Below are 19,397 nucleotides of genomic sequence, written 5' to 3'. Positions count from 1 at the left end.
AAAAGTTTGCTTGCTCAAGTGTTCGGCTACTAAGATTTCACCCCAGTTTGCCTTATTTCCAGTGCAGACTCTTACCCACAAGATCACATTAATGTGTCATTAAAGCACACATCTACTGTTTGGATTTTATTTTCCTTGGAATATTTCATTACAAATTGTTGGGTTTAAAAGGTGGGCACCTTTAATACTTTGCTAGCAAATTTATTGGAAACTCTCCTTTATCTGATTTTTTTTTCCAGGTCCAGGATGATTAATTTTCTTGAAAGGCAAATGCTCATTTGTATTGTGCACTTTCTTCTAAGGGCAAAGGTCAATTGAAATAAATTAGTATATTTCACTTTAAGATATGTTCACTTACTGTGCATATATTAATAGGTGTCAGCTTACACACTGAGTGGCATAAGGTGTACCCATCCCCCATGTCGAACCAACACATTTTACAGCACATTTTGCAGCAGGAACAGGAAAAAAAGCCATATGATTTACAGGAAGGTCTAAACATATAACATCTCAGCAACTGTCACCTAACCTGCAGAGTTGTCTTTACAGCATTCTGCCATAGTACCTACTGTTACTACCCCACCCACAAAACCGTGTTTAAACACAGAGGTTGTTCCGAGAATGCAACTACATTCAATTCAGGAGTCACTCATACAACACTGGTTATGGCACCCAAAGGTTGTTGTAGTCGTCTCTTACCTGTAAGTTTCTGTAGACAGCTTTTAAGGCCTGTCTGGGAGCGCTCAGGGCGAACAGGCAAGCAGGCGATGGAAGTGCCTTGGGGAAGTGCCCTTTGCCAAGGCCCTTTGCCGGCTGCCGGGTCAAGGCTACCCTGGGAGAGCATCGGAAGAAGCTGTGTTACGGTCACGTGGGGTGGCTCTCTCGCCAATGGCTACCAGTCTGGGAAGGTGGGAAGTCAGGTCCCCAAGGCCGTCGAGTGCAGGAGCGCAGAGGCACTGCCAAGCACCTGCATGACTTCACTCTGTCCTTTATCGAGACACCCCATTTTCAAGTATATAAGCACTTAGACACCACAGATGCCCCTCCCTGCTCCCCTTCTTCCACCTTGGTTAACACCTTCTCTACCTCCTTCCATCTCCCTTTTACCTCACTAGGAGTTATCTGATATGCACTTTCACACCCCATAGCACTTGTACCTATTCTCTAAACTGCACTTCCTTTCATTCCAACCCTACCCTATAATTCATCACACCTCCCACTGCCTACCCCCTCCCCCTACCTCCTCTATGTCTCCTTGGCAATTATGGAACATACTCTCTTGTCCTTTGAAAGTATTTTCTTACACACCACAATTAAATGTCAGTGATCGAAACATGGTTTTACATCCTGGATGCAACCAGATGCCTTTGGCGCCTTGAAGCACTTGTGCAATCTGGTGCCTGTATATAAGACACCAATAAAATAAATGAAATAAATAAATACGTGATTTCTGGCAATTCCTCCCCCCTGTTTACTAACTGGTGTGATCTCTCCACCAACCAGCCCCTGGAACAGAACTGAATCCTTCATAAACTACCCTGGGTACCTAACGCCTCCATCTAGCCGGTCAGATAGCACAGCGAGTAGAGCGCTCGCTTTGACATTCGCGCAGAGCCTGCTGGCGCAGGTCCGAATCCCGGCAGGGCCAAACTCAGCCATTCATCCTTCTGAGGTTGATAAATGAGCACCACGCACCGTGGGTAATAAATAATAAGCAGTGCTCAGATACCTGAGGGTTCATAGCACTATATAAAAAAATGCTAAAATAAAAAAATGCAAATCCAGCTGGCACTCCCATTGGCACAAAGCCCCTTTTCCATACTCGATTCACTTTAATGACCTGCATCTCTCCCTACTACAATACCTGTTTGCAGGCTCAGTCCTGTCTCATTTCACTCTCTGCCAAACTGCCATTCCTGCCCCATACACTCACATTCCCCATCAACCAGCACACTGTTCACCCAACCGGCTCTGATAAATGGCTTCCTAGGATATATCTGTGGGTAGAGCATGAACCCTCGTCTCTTTGCCACTGTCGATGCCCAGTCCCACAGCTCCCTACTAAGCTATTTTGTCCATGCTACGCTAGTGCCCGGACCTGCTCCGGTTCTCTATTGGTGTCCTGGTGGCCTCTATGCCCGTGCTATGCCAGCTTCGAGCTGAGATGACGATGTGCACCATCGCCACTTCATGCACCCCTTCCCTCCAGCGAACATGTGCGGCAGGCAGGTTTGCACTTCCTGTATCACCTGTAGTGCTTCAACCACTGAGGCTTCCATCAAAGCTCCTCCAAACCCATATCCTTGTGAGCTTCTGCAGAACTAGAAGACGCCACCACTGGTCCCCACTGGCAAATCAGTGAGTAGCCTGGGGATGTACCGAGCTAAGGGCACGAGCTGCACCCTGCGCTCACAACAACTGCAAAGATCAGGGAGCAAGCCTCCTCTTCCCCCAGAGCACTGCTGCCATTTGAACTAGGGAATGAAGAGAGTGTTTGAGGTGGCGCATCATGATGACATCACAGGTTCTCAACAGGCCGCCAGACTCAGGTTCTTGGCATCACAACAGCTCATAAATCACATTAAGTTGACTTCTTATTTTTATGAATCCTATTATCACATGGCCCTAGGGCATTACCGGAAGTGTTAATGCCCCCCATGCTCGGGCTTATTGCTTAAGTAATACATGGAAGCTTGTAGTATATTTATGAACACCTATACATAATGATCTTATCACAGTCTAGTTGTGACTTCGTTGCTCACCTCTAGCAGAAAAATAACACTGCTAAACAACGTAACAACATATCACAGTGGACTTGTGGTGTCACAGTGCTTCTGCCTGAGCAAGCACAGAGCAGAATTCCAACTGCTACTAGAGTATTTAATTAAAGAAGTGCCCAACTTGTAAGATTCTTTCTTTCTTTACTGTCTCTGAAATAGCACTGCCCTTAGCTGATAGAGAGACATATATGGCAGTATGTTTATTTGGCTTACTGCTGGAGTTTAATATAAAGGTAGATTTCAACTATTTCCCTGTTAAGTACATTTGATTGCACCTGCTTTCAGTATTTGGAAGACTTTACAAACTGTGTTTTGGTGTTTTGTGCTAACAGTCATATAATCTACATGTTTTCTGCATATAAAGAATTGGACGCCATCTTGCATCAGTGTAACTATGAGACCAAGTACTGATATGGATGCAGGTGTGACCATGCATTATAAGGATTAGAATACCCTCTACCATATGTCATATGGCTATTGCAAAACACTTGGAAGTTCAGTGACTTTATAACAGACAGAACTCAGCCTTCACCCTCGTTCCTCTGCTCGCAGAACCCTTTGGTAACTTGCAATATCCTTATAAAAGACAGTTGGGGGCCTTTTAACCCATCCAGTACGCCCTTCACATCTTAACACCATAGCACATAGATATCACAGCTTGCACATAACGTGCAATTGGATAACAATGTCACAACGTGTAAAAGATCAGTCACATTTCAAAATGATATCACATATTGTAAAAAGCTCATCTCACAATGTTGCCACAACTTGTGAACACAGAGCAAAATACATTGCTAATATCACAAGTCATAAAAGTATTCCATCAAATAAATATACCAGTGTTTAAATAGAGTGCAACGTCGCATAATGATGTCGTGACAGCTATAACGTATAGAGGTCATTATTGACCTCCCCCTAGCCAATCAGAATCCTCAAAATAAAAGTTAATCAATAATGTTTTTGTCTGCATTTCAAGCATTCTGATCTCAGAAGTAGACAAGGAAACAACCAGATTCGTGTCTCTTCATTCTCTCCTCTTCCAGAACTAGCACTACACGTGCACACAAAAACAACTTGCCTCTTGCCTGTTCAACCATGTGCCACAAGCAGAAAAAAAAAGAAATTCCTACCATCAGCGCAAACTGCTCAACCGAATCTGGAGCCCGAACTCCAGGAAAACCTGGCTACCATTACCTAACTCACTGCCCTCGTCCCATGAGGGCACCTTTTTGGCCCTGCTCTTTGCAAATGACAGGAGACTTCCAATGTAACACTGCAAGCAGAATGTTAAAACATGCAAAGTCAACAATGCATTGCGCTTTCTATATACAATGTATGTATTTTGTATTTTATTGGACATTTCTATGGCGCCTATACACATGTATTTCCAGGTGCTGCCACAAGACCAGATGGGGTGGGGGAGGAGGGGGGATTGGGGATCCTTGGAAATCAAAACAGTCGAACCCCTTCACTTTTTTTAATTACACAAAACGCTTAGTTTAAAAAGTGTTCCAGTTCAAAGAAGATTACAATTGAAATCCTTACCTTATAAACACAAACGTGTTATTTAAAACAATGTTGAATTCAATAATACTTTTGTCTAGTTACTTAACTCACCATTAAACTCGCATTTTTAGTTACGCACCACGTCTTCGCAAATAATATTTTTCTCAGCACTATGTGCTAATAACCTTCTAAACTTAAGAAAATGACCCTTCCTTGATGAATGAACCTCGGCTTTGTCTCAGGCCTTAACATTGGGTGGGTTATTATCCCATGATAATGGACCCTCCCTTAATCTATTAAACTGTAGTAAACAGTGCACCATTCCGGGATAAAATCCCAGCGTGTGTACCAAATGCAGCCAGAACCCCATTGCACGATATCCCAGCCTGCATACAGCGCCCTATCACATGTCAGCGTGTGCAGAGGACACACAGCAGATTTTCACAAGATGATATTGCAGTTCAGAAATGTGTCTAATCCAAGACCCTATCACGTGATGAGCTCAGCACTCACAGTCTCATGATGATGTCACAGCTTGTAAACTGAAAACATCACCTCTCCCGCTTCTAACTAAAAGCCCACGATCTCTTCCCATTCGTATCCCATCTTTCATGGGAGCGGCTCATTGTGACCATAACTCTTATATACCTGGCTGCTCAACTCCTCAGTGTAACTCCCAGACTAGCCTGGGATCCCGTGAATGAGAGGCGTTGCTAGAGGGGGGTGGAGGGGCTGAGGGGGTTATAGCCCCAGGTCTTTTGGTCGTAGCCCAGGATAGAAGCTCAGGAGCTACAACCAAAAGACTAGCTAGCCCGGAGTCTCGACAGTCCTGACATTAGTGTAGCCCCGGATCTTTCCAGACCTAGAAATCTGGGACTAAATTCACCTTCAGCTAAGAGGCCCTGCGCCACGTATCGTTCCTCTTCTACCTGCAAGCTCAGAGGGCCTCCGCCACTTCCGTTTCCACCTGCAAACTGAGAGTCCCTGCTCCACTTCCCCTTCCACCTGCAAACTGAGAGTCCCTGCTCCACTTCCCCTTCCACCTGCAAACTGAGAGTCCCTGCTCCACTTCCCCTCCCTGCTCCACTTCCCCTTCCACCTGCAAACTCAAAGTCCCTGCTCCACTTCCCTTTCCACCTGCAAGCTAAGGGGCCCTGCACCACTTCCCTTACTTCTTCTACTGTAAGCTCAGAAGACCTCCACAAATTCCCTTTCTTCTTCCATCTACAGGCTAAGAGGCACTGCACCACTTCTCTTTCCTCTTCCATCTACAGGCTAAGAGACCCTGCGCCACTTCCCTTTCCTCTTCCGCCTGCAAGCTAAGAGGCCCTGACCACTTCCCTTTCCACCTGCAACCTGAGAGGCCCTGCTCCACGTCCCTTTCCACCTGCAAGCAAAAAGGCCCTGGGCCACTTCCATTTCCTCTTCCATCTGCAGGCTAACACACCCTGCGCCACTCCTCCTTCCTCTTCAACCTGCAAGCTAAGAAGAGCTGTGCCACTTCCCTTTCCTCTTCCACCTGCAAGCTAAGAGGCCCTGTGCCACTTTCCTTACCTCTTCCAACTGCAAGCTAAGAGACCCTGCACCACTTCCCTTACCTCTTCCAACTGCAGGTTGATAGGCCATAGTACATGACAGTGACTATGAAGTAGGCAGCCACAGCAATAGCATTAGCCCAAATAGGCTAATATCGAGAGGGAGAAGTGGACATGAAGGAATAGAGAGCAAAATGGAGAATGAAGTACAGTGCTCATTGCTATGTGTGCTGCTAAGTCCAGTTGAGTGAAGATTGCGCACAGCAATCCAAATGCGACTGGGCCAGTTTCCCTCTATCGCTATTAATATTACTATATATCACTACATATTACTAATATATCCCCCTAGCCTCTCCCAGAGGTCCCTGGGCATCTATGTTCCTTTCCAGAAGTGAGGGACTATCCCCCGCCCTGAGCTTTGAAGCTCACTTCAGGCTGCACACAATAGTGTTCTTAATGTGTGCTGTGTTTGCATTGGTCTCAACACAAGAATCAAACGAGTTGTAAGTTCAAAGGAGAACAAAGGGCATGGTCCTAAAACATCTACACAGAAAAGTAGATATGTAGTTCACTCGAAGGTAACCAAATAAAACCCTTTTATAAAATAAGTAGAAAATAATAGTCCTTTGAGTGTGTATTGTATTGTATTGTATAACACTTTATAAAGCGCAATACCAAGCTGGGCGCTGCTACAAACAAGACCACTAGTCAAGAAAAAGGAGTCCCTAACATAGAGCCTAAGCAAAGAGAAATGGCTTTAAGACTTTACGAAAAGAGCAATGATTAGACAGCTCACAGAGGTGAGAAGGGAGAGCGTTCCATAGCTTTGGAGCCAGAACAGAAAAGGAGCACCCACCCTCGCGAGCCTTCGGAATCTAGGAATCAAAAACAGGACCTGAGATCCGGAGCGAAGAGCTCTTGAAGGAAAATATCGACAAAGTTTCTGTTCAAGAAACGAAGGGCCCACATGCTGAACAGCTCGGTGGATGATACATTTAGTCTTAAACTCAGTGCACTGCTTGACAGGAAGCCAGTGTAGCTGACGAAGCAAGGGAAAAGTATGAGAAAATCTAGGAGCATTGAGTGCAAGACGGGCTGCAGAATTCGGCAGAGTCAGTAGACAGTGCAGTAAGATCTGTGGCTGTCCTAGGTAGATCCCATTGCAGTAATCAAGAGATTCCATAATGGAAGCTGTGACCACTCGGGAACAAAGATGTGAAGGGATAAAAGTGTGGGTTACATTTACCATCCCCAACAGAAATCCCTACAACAAAAACAGCATTTTCGCAGTTATCCAAAAATGGATGTGCTTTTGTCTGCTACGCACATAGGGTGGCAAGCTTTAAACACTGCCACTACAAAGAATGGCTGCATTTGCTTCTTTCATCTAAATCAAGTATAAAATGACCTATGCTCAGAACGCATCTCATTTGGCTATTCTGCCCTGCTGAATACTAAAGCTGCACACATGCAAGCAAGCTGCAACATCCAAGACAGCTTTGCAATTTACTCTTTATTTCATTTTAAAACATCACAAAGTTGTGCCCTTCATGGAAACCCATCCTGGCATGTTTCACTTCTGCTGAGTAGGAAGAAGTGAGGGAAAAACATTCCCAGAGCAGCTGATGTACTGGGAAATCACTTTAAAGGTAAAGAATTCTGATTTCCCTTGAAGTACAGCCTGTGTTTTCATCTGCTATTAATCATTGCGCACAAACCACAGTAAATGAGATAAAGAAACCAGTGCTTCTTTCTCTTATATCAATTTCAAACATATACTTGGCAGCACATCTCTATATGTCCAGAAACTGACTGTGTCTATAAAAGCCCTCCAGAAGGATAATTGAAGGAGCTGTGTGCTGAAAAAGAACTGCATTGGTAAACCCAAAATGTACTGAAATAAACACACGTGTGAATTTGCTCTTCTGACAAGCAGGAAAAATGTCTTTTAAAGTTAGATGTAAAATATTTCACTGTTGCTTGCAAAATAAATATTATTGTACTTGTGGGTTGGGGGGGGCTGCAAAGCCATGGACATTATATCTTTTCCCCCCATAAAGACTTCAAGCAGCCTGGCTGAGGCTAGGAATTCCTGTCAAACCAGTTTAGCAGAAAGACTAATTTCTCACCTCCCAGTGAATTGATGCTGCCAGGGCATGTGCTCTGTTCCCATGGACCTGCACTGTGATAATTACAGGCTATCCCAGACTTCCAGGCAGGACTGCTCTCAAGGACAAAGGATGGGTTGAAGCCCTGTGTTATCCTCAGAAGTGTGAGTTCCTCTACATTCAAACTGGAGGACTTCAAAGGGGGAGTCATGGCAACCCTTGTGCAAGCTGACATTGGGGAAGACAGTTTGGCTGGGGGCTGGAAAAACCGCCTACATTTGGGACAAATCCAGCCCATTTGATTTGAAGACCTTTTCATATTAAGACATTTTTCACTGCAACCTAAATAAGTAACAATTTGATATTATGCCAGTATTTCATGTGATTTTTGGACAAGTATAATAAGACTATGTGTGTCTTCCTGGCATGTGATGGAATGGAATGGCAGTAAAAATGTATTTCGGTGTGAATAATAAATGGTGCAGACATGAAACTTGAGGAAAATATGCCAAATGCTAGTATGCAGATATGTAGCCAGTTGCAGAATTTTAGGCATTTTGTTTCTCCTGAAAACAGCAAAATTGTGCCCCAGGGCGAAGCAACATCGCACAGAACTGGCGTTTGAACCAACATATTCCTTGTGAAAAATGGGATCTGCCTATCTGATTTTCATAATGGTGACTAGTGTAAATATTACGTTTTTGGTCCAGAACTCATTTTTGTGACAAATAGGCTTGTGAGACAAATAGAGTCATAAAACGCACACACTTAAACTGATGTCACTTCCTTGGACCAATCAGCTCGAAATGAGGAGGTGACACTAATAGCCTTGCCTATCCTATTCAAGGGGCATGTCCAGGATACTTCCGCCCATATAGTCAAATTCTGTGATGTCACTCTGCCTATTTAAAGAGGTAGACAGGGAGGCATATAGGGATTCAACATTAAATAATTCACCCGGCAAGATTCCAAAACTCCAGAACCAGATCCAGAGGTAGCCGACCCAGATCCAGAGAGAATCACCTATCCAGAACCACTTTCATCCCAAAAATTCAGGGAGAAAGGAGGAAAGGCTGCTGATCCCTTTAGGAGAATCCAATGACCAGACCTTTTTGCCCAGCTGACCCATCCCGCTGTCCACAGTCACCAGACTTTGCCCAGCTGTTCCCAACAAGGAGAGCCCAGTGGACCCAGTACCTCGATCTCTTGACTCTGCTGCCGTGACCAGATCCTAGGCCCCGTTGTCCAGAGGCCTTGCTGGCTGTCCAAATTGCCCAAGTCAAGTGTACCTTGTAAGTATCACATCACCCAGCACCCAAAAACTGTATATCCTGCTATTTTACCTTGCATCTTGTTCAAATCCCGTAACAATCCCATAAAGAAACACTAGTCATATTTACAAAGTACCAATATCCTCTGTTCACCCTTTCCCTATGAGAATCTGTTTAGTCCATATCTGTTAGCGTAATTCTTTCCTAATCATTTCAGTTATCTGTGTAAGTCCTTAGTACCATTTTTGAGATACATTAATTAAATCCCCTATAAGGAGGAACACGGCGCAAGCTGGTTAAAATTGCAGATTAACCCCCTTGCGTGCAGTGTCTTGCTTGAATAAGCTAGTCATTAAAATATAGTCTCAGTAGAACCTGTCATTGTACAATTAAAACTGATTTTGCCCGTGTAAATGCTTTCCTAAAAAAATCAGATTTTCATTTCATATAGAGAACCCATGCTGTCACCCCACAAAGAGTCATCCCTTCACTTCATTATCCTATCTGTTCTGTACCTTTGTTCTACATCACAAAAACCGATTTCCGATTTTGATTGTAAGCCCATTTCCTTAGCTGTTTGCTTGTTTAAAGCTCGAGTGAAAAGAAATTGCAAATCTGCCGTGTGTGATTTTTGTTGCATTGTTTTCCTTCCAAAAGTGATTTTCTCACCTGTCTTCACGTTGCTTTAGTTCCCTGCCCAGTAGCTTGTAAGCTTCCTTGCCTCTTCAGTACAGTACATGAATTTCCATCTGATCTATCTAACCGCAAATGTAGACTGACCTCAGAGTAACAAGTGCAATCTGTGTATGCTATTTTGCTCAATTTTAAGGTTTTCATGTTCTTCTTTGACCTCCCATTCTGGTGTGGTGGGTCGAATTTAAAAACTGATTTTTCCCTCTTCTTGCTGACTCCTTGCCACTGCTTTTTATCCACACAGACATTAGTTAGCAGGTTTTGGGGAAGTGTTGCAGGGGGAGTGCCTAACATAAGTGACATCTATGAATATGACTAAAAGTGATCTTGCTTCCATTCATATTTGAAGTTGATTTATCTGATGTCAGAATGTTAAATTAATTGTATTATAAAATTTTGCTGTATATTATCACCACACTGGTGATTGCTGCCCTAAAAAAATGTTTGCTCTGATTTTTCATTTGAATTTTAAAAATAAATAAAGATTTCATTGTTACACACCAGCCTGGTTGATGGTCCATTGCGACACAGGGTATTTGTCAAGGTGGGTGAGAGACGGGTTGGGTGCCTTCTCAAAAAAGGATCCAGGGTTTAAAATAAAAAAAGGGCGTGTTTCATTGTGCGCGACCTTCAATGTCAGTGGTAGAATTCTCTGGCTGGAGTGTACCGTGTCTTAGAATCAGTTACAAAAGGCAGCACTTTTCTTAAAACTTTGAGTTTATGGAAACCAGCATTACATATTGAGACAATCTGTGCCTCTTTAGATCATGACGGCTGGAGTTTGATATGTAAAACAGAGAGGAAAACTGGCTTCCCCGCCCTTAATCACGTAGGTACATGGATTATGGAATAACGCTAAACTTTATGAAAAATCAGTTCATGGATCAGAGAGGTGTAAGAAAAAATTGTTTAATATATTCTACTACACATAGTTTATAATTCATAATAGCACAAATCATAGTACACAGTGCATCAACATACACTTACAAACATAGTACATGCACTGCATGTCATTTCGTTAAAAGACAGCTTAACCGTAACGTCAAGCCGGTGAGGTTAGTGGGTGTGACTGATTACTCTCTTTGGTCGACACAATATGTTTCTGGTGTCTTGGATGTGTTGTGTCAATCACTAAAAAAATCAAGTCAATTTGTCAGAAGATGCCTTCATCAGGACAGGAACATTTAACACAATGTCGTTGTAATCCATAGTTATTGAGGATCTTCATCTGGTCCGTGCACTTCTATTTCTTTGACGTGTGTGGGGCAGGTCGCATCATGCACAAACATTTTATTGCAGAATCATTTTTTCTGGACCTGGTAGTGTGACGTTGTTCAACACCTTGTAAAATGAAGTTTAAAATGGCATGCGGGACTGTGACTGAGATACCATAGCAGTAACAAACCATGGGAGACTGTACTCGCATATGAAGGCAGTAGCCCTGACCTATGATGGTTATACCAAGAGTGCCCCTCCTGGTTTATATATGGTTAGTGATTAAAATCACATTTTGTCAGCTTTATTATTTATTGTTTTATTCATTTACGCTTATTTTATGTTTTTACATTACTGATGTCACTTTCTGTGATGACATCAGGGACAAACGTCACGAGGCATGCCTTCCTGTGATATCATTGGGAGTCAAAGATTATAGAAGGTCACGTCCTGTGAAGCTGTTTGGTAGCACACAGTTGCTTCCACTACCACCTGAATTTTGGTGAAATTAATTTCCATGGATTTATTTAAAACTCTGCAAAGTCAGTGTTCAGCAACATTCCATGGCTAATTATGGCATTTGTTTTTTATCAAGTCAGGACAGAGGGGCTTCCTCCACCAAACCATCATATTCTGCTTGTCGTTAAGGCTGACAATGGCCAGTGCAGGGTTGACTGAAGAAAGACTCTCACCTGGCCAGTGATGCTGACGATGGCCAGTGCAGGGTTGACTGAAGAAAGACTCTCACCTGGCCAGTGATGCTGACAATGGCCAGCGCAGGGTTGACTGAAGAAAGACTCTCCCCTGGAGAAAGACTTTCCCTTGGCCAGTGATGACTCCTTTGAGGCGATTAGTGCGCTTTACAAATTCAATAGCAATAACAACACCAACGATTAATAGACCAATTTAAAGATACATTGTGCACAGGTCAATCTGCAGACTGTGTGTATCCTCAAAGACACCGTCGCCTACTCCCCTTCTTGTGTACTTCTAACAGAGTTGTGGGCGCTATTTGGTGAGGTAGTAGGTCTATTGCCTGATATTTTAAAACCTATAGCAGCCGACGGCAGCTCTGACTGTCTCTAGGATAGTATTTGAAATCCTAAAGGGAACCCCCCGCCTGCAATCACACTCAATGCCAAGAAACGAAGAGAGGATAAGTGCCTCCACATGTCCTGCCTAGAAAGAGGGGCATAGAGCCTCCCTCCTACACCTCCTGACCCTACCCAAGTTTCCTACTCGCCTGCCTATATCCAATACCCCTTCCGCCATGTAAATGTTCTAGTCTGATGGCACCCAAGGGTCTTACTGAAAGACTGATTCCTTTCATACACGCTCATTGCACAAATATTCCTTTTAAATTTGGGATAGGATAACCCTGGAATGTGCCAACACCAAACAAGCATTAGCAAAGCTAAGAGGTGTTCGCTGTCATAAGACAAGTACAGCTTCCAATGCCAAAATAAATGTCATCCCATGACTAACGGATACCAATACATTTGGTATTACCCAAATGTACCTTTTACAATTGACCTTTTGCCCAATTGAGCTAATTATAGTGGTCCTAATTGACCTTCTGCACAATTGACCTTTATATTATTTTAGTTATTTTATATATGTATTGGGTTGGTTTTGCATTATAAATAATATAAGGGGATTGGGTGGGGGTTGCGGGGGGTTTTGGATTGGGTGAGGGGTTGCGGGGGGTTCCCCCCGCATATATGTCCCAATTGACCTTCTAAATTAGGTCAATTCTCCCGAGGTCAATTGTGAAAAGGTCAATTAGTATACAACCATAAGTTCACATCACAACTGATAACAATAATTAAAGATCTTAACATAAAACAGGCACACCCTTCTAACCAAGAACTAGAGCAAAAGGACCACTCTTTTTATGTTTTATTGTTATTTATATAGCGCACTACGCCAAAGCGCTGTACAAAAGTAAAATGGTACAAATCATGTAAAACAAATTGAAAAACACAATTTAACCAGTAAGCAGGTGGGTTTTAAGGCGTGAACGGAAGACAGGAGAAGAAGACAGCGATTGAAGGGGAAGCATGTTCCAGTGTTAAGGGGCCAATAAGGAGAAAGAACTGACGTGATGGGACGTAAAAGGAAGTGAGAGGAAAGGTAGGGCGGGGCATGGTTGTGAAGGCATTTAAAAAACAGACAAAGTTGAATAGGAGATGCGACTTAAAGGGGAGCCATTGAAGAGAGGCAAGAGCAGGGGCAATAGAATCGCAAGAGGGTAAAGAGAAAAGCAGGCATACAGCTGAGATATAGATGGAACGAAGCGGAGAGGAATGGGCAGCAGGAAGACCTAGAAGAAGAAAAGAACAGAAGAACAGTTGGGGAAAACTTAAGAGAAGAAACAAGGATTATGGTAGCAGCAAAGGAATTAAAAGGTCTGGCCTGGCGGATATTAAAAAGTTGAGCTGACAGGAGCGGGAAAGAGCAGAAATAAGAGGAGAGGACGAAAGGGACGAGTCGAAAATAACTCGAAGATTCTGGGCAGAAAGAGAAATGGGGAGAGAGGAAAGGGCAAAAGAGATAAAGGGGCAGAGGAGGTGGCACAGTCATGGCAGGGAAGAAAAGAACTTCAGTCTTGGAGGGATTTAGATGGAGCAAGTGGGCCGACATCCAAGACTGAATTGCAAAAAGGCAAGAAGAAAAGGTTGAGTGTATAGAGGAAGAGAAAGTGGAGAAGGAGAGAAAGAGTTGTGTATCATCATCAGCATAGAGATGATGGGTGAGAACAAAAGAAATAAAAGAGGCAAGAAGAGAGAAGAGCAGGGGGACCAAGACCGACCCCGAAGTCACCCCATACTGAAGAGAAGAATAGAAGAATTAAGACCAGCCCAGGACACTGATTAAGTGTGATTGGTGAGATAAGAGTGAAACCAGTTTAGAACAGAGCCACCGAAATCTAGACCAGAAAGAGAGTGAAGAAGAAGAGGCTGATCCACAGTGTCGAAAGCGGCAGACAGCTCGAGTAAGACCAGAAGAGATGATTGCCAAGAATGGCGAGCAAGTAGAAGAGAGTCACAGACAGAGAGAAGAGCTGGTTCGGTAGACCGTAGAGGGTGAAAGCCTGATTCATAGGTAGGAAGAAGCGAAAAGGAGTTAACATGAGAAGAGACTTGCGAATAGACCATGCGTTGGAGACGTTTAGAACACTGTTCTGCCAAGACTCCGACATCTGGGACTCTTTCCATGGAATCTGGAGAGGCAACCAATTACATTTTGTCCAGACACAGAATGTTCACCTTTCAGCAAATCACAATGCCAGAAACATGCAAACGGAGGCCACTATAACACATTGCTTGTCTCAGGAGGATAGCTCAGGGGCAAAGTGCTTCCAAGGCATCACAGAGCACCACAGGTTCGATCCCAGGCTCCGCGCTTAGAATCCTCTGGTATTAAGCGCGGTATTCATAACATACCGTGGATGGGTATGCCTACACGTTTGCCATCTCCTCCTATCCACGGCAATAGTGTTTAGTTCCACTGGGATTCACAAAACTGACCCTTATCAACCAAACCATAAAAAGGCAGAAGGGAAGGGACACACCTCATGACGAGGCTGGGATCGCCACGAGACCTGCAGGTGATCCAGGAAAAGAAAGCAGGGCGTTTAGATGTAAACGCATGGGGTTTTGTCGCAGTGTGTGTTTGTGTTCCCTCTGCTGTCCAGAAGGCACGTTAGTAAAAAGAGTCGTGTTTACCTTAAAGGCCCTCTACGGAGGGCGGACTGCAGCAGCACTGCGCCCCCTTCTGGCAAATCGTTCGATTCAAACAGATTGGCGATGCCCCCGATATAAACTATGGCAGATGGGTGGGGAGGGTGTGGAGTCCCATTTTAGGAACGTCACCTTTTTTTCTGTTTCTGGGACTAGTGTGGGGTGCCTTCCGCAATAAACAGAAGTTAGGGGCCGGGCGGGGGCTGGGTGCGGATATGAGCCACGTCGTTACGGCTGCAGGTGCGAACCCCGAGAGAGAATCCCACGCCCGCCACAGGGGGCGAGCCGGAGACAAGATGAAAGGCCGCGCCGAGGAGAGCTGATAGCGGAATGAAAGGGACGAGGGAGAAGGGAGAAGTAGAACAGAAAGAGAGCGAGTTGAGGGGAGAGGGAAAGAGAGAAGGAATGAGGAAGGAGCGAAAAAGAGGTGGAAGTGGGGCAGAAACAGAGCGAGAGGGAGACGGCCAGCAGAAAAAAGACCATTGGGAGGGAAAGATGGAATGACCGAGGAAGGCGGAGGGAGAGAGATAGACGGGATAAAAGAGGCGAAGGAGGGGGCATAAAAGTAATAATGGGAGAAAGACACGAAGAAAGAGAGAAGGGAAGCAAAAAGGCACGAAGAAGAAAAGAACAAATGGCAGAGAGGGGGGAACAAAGGAAGAGAAAAGAAGCAGAAGGGAGGAACATGTCTATGGAGAAAGGACCAAAAGAGAAAGGAACGGGAGAGGAGTGCGCGTAGATGAATGCATGCAGAAGCAAATCTATAGCGCAGCACTGCGCCTGCTTTCTAAATAAAAGATGCAATGTTATACTGCTACAGAGACGGACGCGCAGGGGAAGCGGGGGAGGAAAGGGTTAGCAGGCAGGTGAGTGAAAAGGAGCGAGGGAAGGAAGCCGACAGAGAGGACAGATGGAGATGGCGGGATGCGATGGACGCGCCTGCCGCATCACTGACCTGCCATGTCCTGCGCCTTGTCCCCCTCCATCGTCATTGCAGGAGGATGGCCGCCATAGGGACTGCGGGAGAGGGGGCAGCAGGGGGTGTCCGAGCAGGATGCAGAAAGGGGGGTCTAGCCGGGAATCCGAGGTGCCGGGCTGCCAGAGCCTGCTCCCCCTCCCAGCCGGCTCTCAGACGCAGCCCGTGATGCTTGCTGCCAGGGAGGAGGTGGGGGGGGGGGGGGGCTCAGCTGGGACAATGCAGGAGAGCAGACTGGGGGGTCGAATGGGACCAGGAGCACGAAGGGATGGGGCTGTGGGGGCACGCAGGGACTCTCCTTGGGCTGAGGCTTTACGATCACAGCTCCGTGTGGATGCTGTCAAGCTACCGCGTATACGCGCGTATACACATAAACACACGGATACGTATGCACGCACATACACAGAACCATATGCGCATAGGAACGCCCACCTCTGCCAACTCAGAAACTCAAACATGCAACAATCACACATACACTCAAACTGGAGGCGGGGGAGTCAGGAATTCGTGGACAGCTCGGGCCGAGCCAGAGCCGAGTCAGGGGGTCTGGGTCTAAGAGCCCGAACACTATCCCATACAAGAGAATCTTCCCTTAAAACTTGGATTGGGTTATCCTAAGCCCTGTTTGTGCTTGTGGCACTCGACCAATGACCACAGCTTCTCCGCACTGTTTGATACAAATATGCAACAATGTTTGAATTTGAAGAACGAAAACAATTTTATAGAGATGACTTGAAGATACACAACTCATATCTTAGACCCCCAAAAGATCTGAGAGCCCCTCTACCTAGAACGAACATGGCCAAATAACCCATTTTCTGGGAAGGTGCCCACTCGGGAGGGACTACAACCACGTTTCAGCTCACTGTACCTTTCACAGAGGGGAAATAACTATTTGCGTATCAGTCTGGTCCCACCCATTTGGCCAGTCCAGCACCAAAATGCTAGGCTATTCTCCAACCTACAGCAACCTCCTACCAACAGCAACCCCAGACACGTGTTTCGGCTTAGTCGGGCCTCATCAGTGCGGTGAAGCTGTTTCTCCAAGCATATTTTAAACCAAACATGTGGCTGTCGGGGCCTGAGCCGGTGTTCCGGTGATAGGATTGTGGCATAAGGGGAATGTTGGGGGGAGGCACAGGATTGGTACTTTGGGAGCAATTAATGGCATCACCAGTGTTTGAATGAGTAATTAAATGGAAGAGCTTGGATTGTATGGGGATGGAAACAAGGATGGGGCTTTGGGGGTAAGCCCTAGTATTCTGGTGTTTGGATGGTGGCACGTGGATGGACACAGAATATAGTTAAGATGTTTTCTTACTGAGAGACATCCATTGGTAAAGATATCCCCTATCCCATGTGCTGTTTACTATTTATCTTCAACCTCTCATGGCCATCCTTTGTACTTTCCAGGTCAAATTCCACTTCTATGTAGATGATACACAAATCTATGTTAAAGCAGCGTATCGCCCTCAGAATGCTTTTGTTCTTGATGATTGCCTTAATATGGTTCGACAATGGATGGCTATGAATGACCTCCAATTGAACCTTTTTGAAAACCGATGTCATGCTACTAGGACCGGCCTATCTGCTTAAACAGCTGGCGTGCACACTGTCACCCAGATCCTATTTGGTCTTCCCACCTCTTTCACCAGCACAGTGAAGAATTTGGGGTTCATATCGGATGCAGACTTGTCTCTTACAACCCAAGTCAATGAACGTTCCAGAGCTTCTTTCTTCTGGCTCCGGCTGCTTAGCAAGACTCTCCATGGTGTCCTTAAAGAACTTCACCCTTAGTGGGCACATTACTAAACTCCCACTTCGACTATGCAAATGCTCGTTACGCGGGCATTTCTAAAATTTGGTTGTATGAACTTGGACTCATAGAAAATGCAGCTGTGCCATTGATTTTTGATCTTTCTAAATCTGCTTCGGACATAGACATTGTCTAGGCAAAGACAAATTCATTGGCTGCCAATTCAGCAAATCATAATTTTCACATTCCTTTGTCTTAACCTGAAGTGCATCCATGAGTCAGCTCCACCCTGTCTTTGCATGAATATTTCTCCTTATTGTCCTACGAGATCACTTTGCTCCAAACATTTCGGTGATTCCCTAATCGCGCTTACATTCTCAGGGCGGTAGATGGTTTTCAGTACTAGGTCCTACACTATAGAATCGACTCCCAAGGGACATTCGAAATTTCGACTGTTTTGCTGTTTGGAAAAAAGTTAGAAACCTAACTTTTCCATTCATTCTTACCATTCTATGCTCTTTTTCAGTTAATCTGTGCCCAGATGCAGGCTTCCTGTGAGGTTCCTCATGGGATAATCACAATACAAATAGGAATTACAATTACACAGGCACAGGGCTCTGGGAGTTGTCACGATTTATTACAAAGCACAAGCAAGTCAGGGATCTCCTTCCCCTACAATGAATGTGGCACACAATAAAAACACTTTTATTTCTCTACTTCGGGCCCTTTTTGATAAGGCCTCCAACCTGTCACGCATCCAACCTCCACAAACACCCAGTGTCACAATGGACTAGGAACCAGGCCGGTGTGCATCAATAAGATATTTATTAATGTATTATTTATGTCAAATTAGAATCAACAGCTTACATCAGCCACCAATATTGTGGCAACACCAAAAATTAAATACCCTTGTGTAAGTAGCACACTGATATAACTCAAGAATAGACAGTGACAAGAATTTCCTTTTCCCTTATCCCACCCACCCCCCAATACAAGCAAAGAACAGTTCAAAACAAACCAAGAAAATAAATGCAAACAAAACAGAAAAGTGAATGCACACAGGATTAAGCTTTGGTCCCAGCAACCCTAACTCCTCCCACCCCCAACATCCACTAGGCTTGTCTCTTTTCAATGGAAGGCAGTGGCAAAGAGTGGGAACACAAGGGAAAATTCGGATTTGGGATATGATTCACAGAAACAATATGGGGAGCAGGAAAAGAATGGGAACATTTGTTTTTAGAGCACAAGGGTAAATTTGGGTTGAATGCTTTAACACAGGTTTGTCCAACATACGGCCCGCGGGCCGGAATGCGGCCCCCCAAGCTGTTTTCTGCAGCCCCTGTGTCCAAAACCGGAATGAAAACACAGCCCTGCAATTTCACCGTTTCATGTCGCCCCTCTGCACAAAACAACTCTCTATTGGCTGTTGAAATGTTGACATTACATATTGACATGCTGGGAAAGGGAGAAATACAGGGCAGGAACCCTTCTGACCACAATGCGTGCCTGACAGAACGCAGCACGCAGGGTCTGATACAGAAAAGAAAGCTGCATCTGTCCATGCGCAGCAAACTGCATTTAAAATGAACAAACAAGCAGTTCCAAGGCATGTGTGAGCTTGAACTATAAAAAGGAGTAGAATGGATTCTATACATATGAAACGGGACTGCTCTATTTTTATAATAGATTCCTAGTCTGGGATCTTTCCGGAGGCAGGGAATGAGAAGAGAGTACTGCCAGTTCAGTGCAGTGAAGAGGGGGGACATACCCATTACTGGAGAGAGAAATCACACATGGAAGCGGGTCGGGGGAAG

General features: G+C 44.9%; 1 protein-coding gene across 3 annotated transcripts in view; it reads right to left on the bottom strand.

The window, feature by feature from the left end:
• The window catches only part of CCDC136 (coiled-coil domain containing 136), a 391,788-nt gene extending 375,597 nt beyond the window's left edge, over nucleotides 1-16,191 (bottom strand). For 2 of the 3 annotated variants that reach the window (XM_069629531.1, XM_069629533.1), the window contains exon 1: nucleotides 15,807-16,190. In XM_069629531.1, the coding sequence (XP_069485632.1) occupies nucleotides 15,807-15,843 (37 nt within the window). In that variant the 5' untranslated portion in view covers nucleotides 15,844-16,190. Of the gene's footprint in view, nucleotides 1-15,806 lie in introns of all 3 variants that reach the window. The other variant, XM_069629532.1, reaches the window with a different exon arrangement.
• Nucleotides 16,192-19,397: the final 3,206 nt, after the last annotated feature.

Source organism: Ambystoma mexicanum, chromosome 12, assembly GCF_040938575.1.
Source record: "Ambystoma mexicanum isolate Mex_15411 chromosome 12, UKY_AmexF1_1, whole genome shotgun sequence".
Lineage (NCBI taxonomy): Eukaryota > Metazoa > Chordata > Amphibia > Caudata > Ambystomatidae > Ambystoma > Ambystoma mexicanum.
Note: the sequence above shows the minus strand (reverse complement) of the source record. Positions and strands in the feature narration are given on the sequence as shown.